Raw genomic sequence first — 5,280 nt, 5'->3', positions numbered from 1 at the left:
TTACCCACTGTCGTTTAAAGTCTTCATCTCTGTGCTGGAGGCACTGCTGCTGTTTCCAGCCGGAGGAAGACATTTATGGTCAAAGGGCAGGTCGTCCACGGGAAGGCAGAGTAACTGAAATCGCTGAGGGAAGAAGACACAGACTGCTTAAATAGAAAGCACAGGTAATTCTTTTTATTATCAGGGAAACAGTGTTTTTTTTCATCATATTAAGTGGACATTTCTTTAAAGCTCAGTTGAACTAACACATTGACTTCCAGTGTTGTGTTTTGACAGTTGAGTTCATCCAGCTTTGATGAGTCCAACCCTGGCTGGTACTTTAAAGAACAGACCATTTACCCTTTTGTTCCTGTGGCTCAGTTTTTATCTGATAGTCCTCATCCAACAACTCACGCGGTCCTTGTTATCCAGGTGACGTCTGAGCCGGCCTGGCCTTCTGTTTCTATTCGGTTTCTCTGGCTTGTGTTCAGAGGTAAGCTTGTGTAATCATTAGGGGCCTGAGGCGCTGTCCGTCTCATGCATTAGTCCAAACCTTTTGAATGTTGATCTTAGGTTGTTTCAAGCTTCAGTGGGCTTTTGTGTTCTGGTGGGTAGTTTCAGTGTTTGGACAGGATCCGGTGAATTTTGCGCAAAGCTGATCGTAGACACCTTCTGCATGAATACTAAGATAAGCACCAGCCAGGATTTTTAGACATGGCCAACATCCCATAGCTTGTGAATAATGGAAAGCCCGTTTCACAAAACCTAACAGCAGCACAGACTAGAGTCACAGGGCGGCCAACCAGCAGAAAATCACTCTTCTACATCAGACGCTGACAGTTTTAAAACGATGGGTTAGTGATGCATTGTACAATTCACTGAACGAAATCGAGTGAAGTGCAATAACACCAGCATGTGCAATGGGGCATTGCAAAATTCATTCATGCAGAGGTTCATTCAATCAAGGTATGAAATCGGGGAATCTGCAATAACAACCGCACTAAGCACTTATTGTTAATTAATTATCATTAATGCATTTTGCCACTTTCACGTCATGATTAACATCTTGGTCTCTGTGGTACATTTTCTACTCTGCAGTCAACAATATTGCTAACATTGTCTTGCGCTCAACCTCCATATCCGGTTGTTTCTCCTAATGTGTTGTGTTGTATGGCTGTTGATATGTGTGATAAGTGTGTGGCCAAGGGACCGATGATGGAAATCAGCTCCTGCTGTGTTCTTGCATCTTTCCATGTATATATCTTCACTACACTGCCCCTTTATAAATACATTATGGTTCTGCCAGATGCTGCATCTTAAGAGTGTTCTTATCTAAGTGTTAAGGGATATTCAGAGGAAAATATATGTACTGTATGTGTATATACAATTTGGGTCATGTAGGAGTTTGACATCCTCACCTGTCGAAGAGTCCCCTTCCCCTGAATTATTTTATAAAACACAAACAGCGGGATGAGGCACAGGGAGACACTGGCAACGAACCATCCAAAGATATTGGCCCAGAGTGGATAAACGTAGGAATTGTTGAACTTCAGGGGGGAGTATTTGACAATAGAGAAGATGAAGGTGCACTGTGATGAGAGGAGACAATGGATGTTACATTAGAAGCTACTTTCATTACAAGCGTTCAAGTGAGGTGTGATCTGTCACAGCAGCAATCACAAAATCTGACTATTTTCTTCCACTGATTTTGAATTTGAGACATAGCAGGAATAAAGGACTGTATCCTTACAAAAATGATGAGAGGAGTGATGTAACGCCAGCAATACTTCATCAATGGGAATGGACGATAACCAATCATGTCGTTGATGTTGCCATAGAAGCGATCAGCCCCTAAAGACAAAGAAGGGTATCATCAATATGTTTTCGCTTGTCAGCATGCTTAATGTACACATAATTGTCTTAACGTTTGTGTTGTCAGTATATTCATTGGGTCTCATCATCTGACAAGAGCAGTTCCCATTCATTTTCATCAACTGACCGTAGACCCAACCGATGCTGACAGACTCGAAGAGGGAAAGCAGAAGCACGGTGGTGCCGCTGCAGACATGATGATCTAACAGTTGAAGCAGGTACATCCCACCCTAGCAGGAACGGTAAGAACAACTGTGATTGAGTCCTATTTTGCTACCAGTCATCATCACATCACATTGTTATCATAGATCAACACTAAGATCTGAATCAACATCACGTTTTGAGACTACAATGACCTGAATGTCTATAATGTATGATGTGAATTATTGAAGTCGCATATGTGAGAATATCCATGGTGGCTCGTTTTGGATATCCTGGATACCATCATTGTCTTTCTTGCATATCCTATCCTGGCAAACCACCAGAGAAGTGTTTGTTCAAGCCCTTGCTTTCACAGAACTGTGGCTGTAGTCAAGACCCGTAGTGTGAGTGCATTAAATAAATATTGTGTTTGGCCAGGAAACTGTGAATGTCTGGTGATGTTTTGGTAACAAAGACAAATTAAGGCATTCATCAGTCTGATTATTATGCACTTAATTCATATTCAGACATAAATTTGAAACAAATAGATGAATAAAGCATTCGATTATCAGTTATTATGCAATACTGCGGAAATGACTATTGTTCAAATATTCTTTCCATGAGAGTAGTAGAATGTAGTAAGAGCCAACTACTTGTGTGACACAGATGACCACTGTCACACGTTGGTTTGTACATTTTCAGTTCAATTCAATCAGCAGCATGAACTTTCCTTTCTGGATATCTGACATGAACATGGAGTGTATTAATGCTTAAAATGGTAGGTATGTTATGGTTATGTTTCGTATGTATGTTGAACAAACCTCAGTGACCAAGGAAAGTCCCAGCAGACAGCAAGTGCAGCAGATCACCAATAGGAGCAGCTCACGTCTAAAGCCTTTACGTAGGTGGGTTGGGAACAGATCAGACACTGATGTCATCAGACACTCCAGGCCGACAAACTAAAAGGCGCCATAAAAAGTTGAGGAGTCAATCAATTCTTAGCCATTCAGTCATTGAAAGCATTGTGTCTGTACCTGACTATCCAAGCCGAGTAGAATGATCATGATGAAGAAACACACTGACCACAGCTGTGGCATGGGCATCATGGCTACAGCACGTGGATAAACAATGAATGCTAACCCTGGGCCTAAACACACACACACACACACACACACATACACACACACAAATGGAGTAGAATATGGAGTGCAACAAATACTTGACATGAATGTATTAAATGCATTCAATCAATTCCATATATCTATATCTATATCTATATCTACATCCATATTGGTCTGTTGATGGAAATTAGAGTACCCAGAGGAAACCTGAGCACCAGATCATTGTTCAAGCCATCTGACACGTTTGAACCTCAAACCTTTATGCTGTATGCCAACGGTAAGAGGTTTTCTCATTTTCTCAACTTTAAAACCTGTTGGATTTGATTGACTTGAACACCTTTGTTCTGAGCTCCGCATTCCTACGGGGCACTGGTTGAAATAAATCATCTTTGGTGACAATGCAATATCAAAAGAAAAGATATCAACATCTTCTATCTGAAAGCCTCTTAGGATAAAAGGATAAAGCAAAGAGGGTTTAAACAATCACATGAATTGGTGCAGAGCAGCATCTGATGGCACAAACTCTGCCAACAGTCCAATCAGGGACATTCAAACAGTGATAAGATGGAATTTCATGCAGTCCATGCTTTCATGTGGCTCATGTACCTGATTCAGCCACTTCAGAAATATCGACTCCTTGTTCGTAGGTCATGAATCCCAAAACTGAGAAAATGGCAAAGCCTGCCACAATGCTGGTGGCACTGTTCAGCAAACACAAATATAAGCAGTCCCTGAAAGAAAAATGAATCCAGTTGTAGAAATATGAACATTCCTACAGCTTTCATTGTAATTTTTAATGACTGTGGCATTCTTTACAGCCAGCCCGTGCAAGTGTTCCACTTGGTTCAGCAGGTAATGGTAGTAGTGGTCCCCACCAATGCTAATTTAGAAACAATTTCAGTGTTTTCATGTTCAGTGCTTTCTTCTGTTGCGCAAACTAAATGGTCAGCCTGTTCAGTGAAAATGTGCCATGCATTTTTGTACAATCCTGCTAAAAGACGGGCGAAAGAGAGAGGGAGAGGGAGAGAATCAGTCAGACAAACAATGCTCCTTATTGTGTTTGTCTGCCCTAGTCCCATCCTAAATAATTGTAAAGTCTGCATTAAATCGGAATTGTTTGCAGGGTCCAAGCTGTGAACCTCTCTAGAAGATGGAAACTCCACAGGGTTGTGTGCTCGAAACAATGCTCCTCACACTGTAAAAACACAAACCATCCCCCATTTATGGACTTCAGGAGAATAAAAGGAAGAGAGAAGCCCCCCCCTCCTCTATATACATACTCCACCACCTCACAGCTTGTCAACAGGCCAAAAAAGGCGGGTAGACTCAGATGGAGTAGTCGTGGAAAAGCAACAAAAATGTGTTCCTCCACAGGAAGCAGAAAGAGGCTCAACAGTAAGGATCAAGTAAATGCAGGAAACCCAACATATATACATACATGTATATATTTTATCCTCGTCTTACTCATGTTTCCAGGCTTGTACTATTGTGTTTGATCTGAACAGATCTGCTTCTGGATAGAGTGGTTGTCTATGTGGTGTACATCAGCATCATATTGAGGAGGACAGTTCTCACAGATGAGTAGATGCACTTACTTATAACAGTCATTGTTGTAAGTGTTGTAACTCCCAAGAGACGTCAGAAAACCAAGGCCAATGGCATAGGAGAAGAAGATCTGTGTCCCAGCATCCATCCACACCTGAATTTTAAACAAATCTTTGGTCTTTATTTGGAACAAAACAATGTGAATGGTCAGGTACAATGACGGCACATGCATATTTACCTGAGGATCTGAGAGGCGAGACACATCAGGATAGAGGTAGTAAATGATACCATCCACTGCCCCAGGCAGAGTGATGCCACGTATGAGCAAAACAAACAGCATTACATAGGGGAATGTCGCCGTGAAGAAGGCTGCCTGAAATCACAGAGTCTGCATTATGACATAATCACTTCAATGTATATATGCAATTTCTTTAAATGACAAATCTTGTAATTTCATTAGATTTTTTACATAATTACCCCCCCCCCCCCACACACACACACACACACCAACAACAGTTTGGGGAAGAGGAGAGACATAAATAACGTTCACTTGAAATTCTATCTGACCTTTGCTGTAATCTGAACATCAGAACATGACCACACAGATGCAGTCCTGAAATAA

The 5,280-nt window shown here is 41.4% G+C and overlaps 1 protein-coding gene across 1 annotated transcript; it reads right to left on the bottom strand.

The window, feature by feature from the left end:
- Nucleotides 1-5,031, bottom strand: LOC144741532 (sodium- and chloride-dependent betaine transporter-like; the record flags this gene model as incomplete). The annotated part of the gene is made up of 9 exons (XM_078624049.1): nucleotides 1-123; nucleotides 1,398-1,568; nucleotides 1,730-1,830; nucleotides 1,979-2,081; nucleotides 2,814-2,951; nucleotides 3,027-3,139; nucleotides 3,720-3,844; nucleotides 4,709-4,812; nucleotides 4,897-5,031. Coding segments are annotated over 9 exons (1,113 nt in total), but the record flags the coding sequence as incomplete, so codon positions are not given.
- Nucleotides 5,032-5,280: the final 249 nt, after the last annotated feature.

Source organism: Lampetra planeri, unplaced genomic scaffold (assembly GCF_965212315.1).
Source record: "Lampetra planeri unplaced genomic scaffold, kcLamPlan1.2.h2 scaffold_586, whole genome shotgun sequence".
Classification (NCBI taxonomy): domain Eukaryota; kingdom Metazoa; phylum Chordata; class Hyperoartia; order Petromyzontiformes; family Petromyzontidae; genus Lampetra; species Lampetra planeri.
Note: the sequence above shows the minus strand (reverse complement) of the source record. Positions and strands in the feature narration are given on the sequence as shown.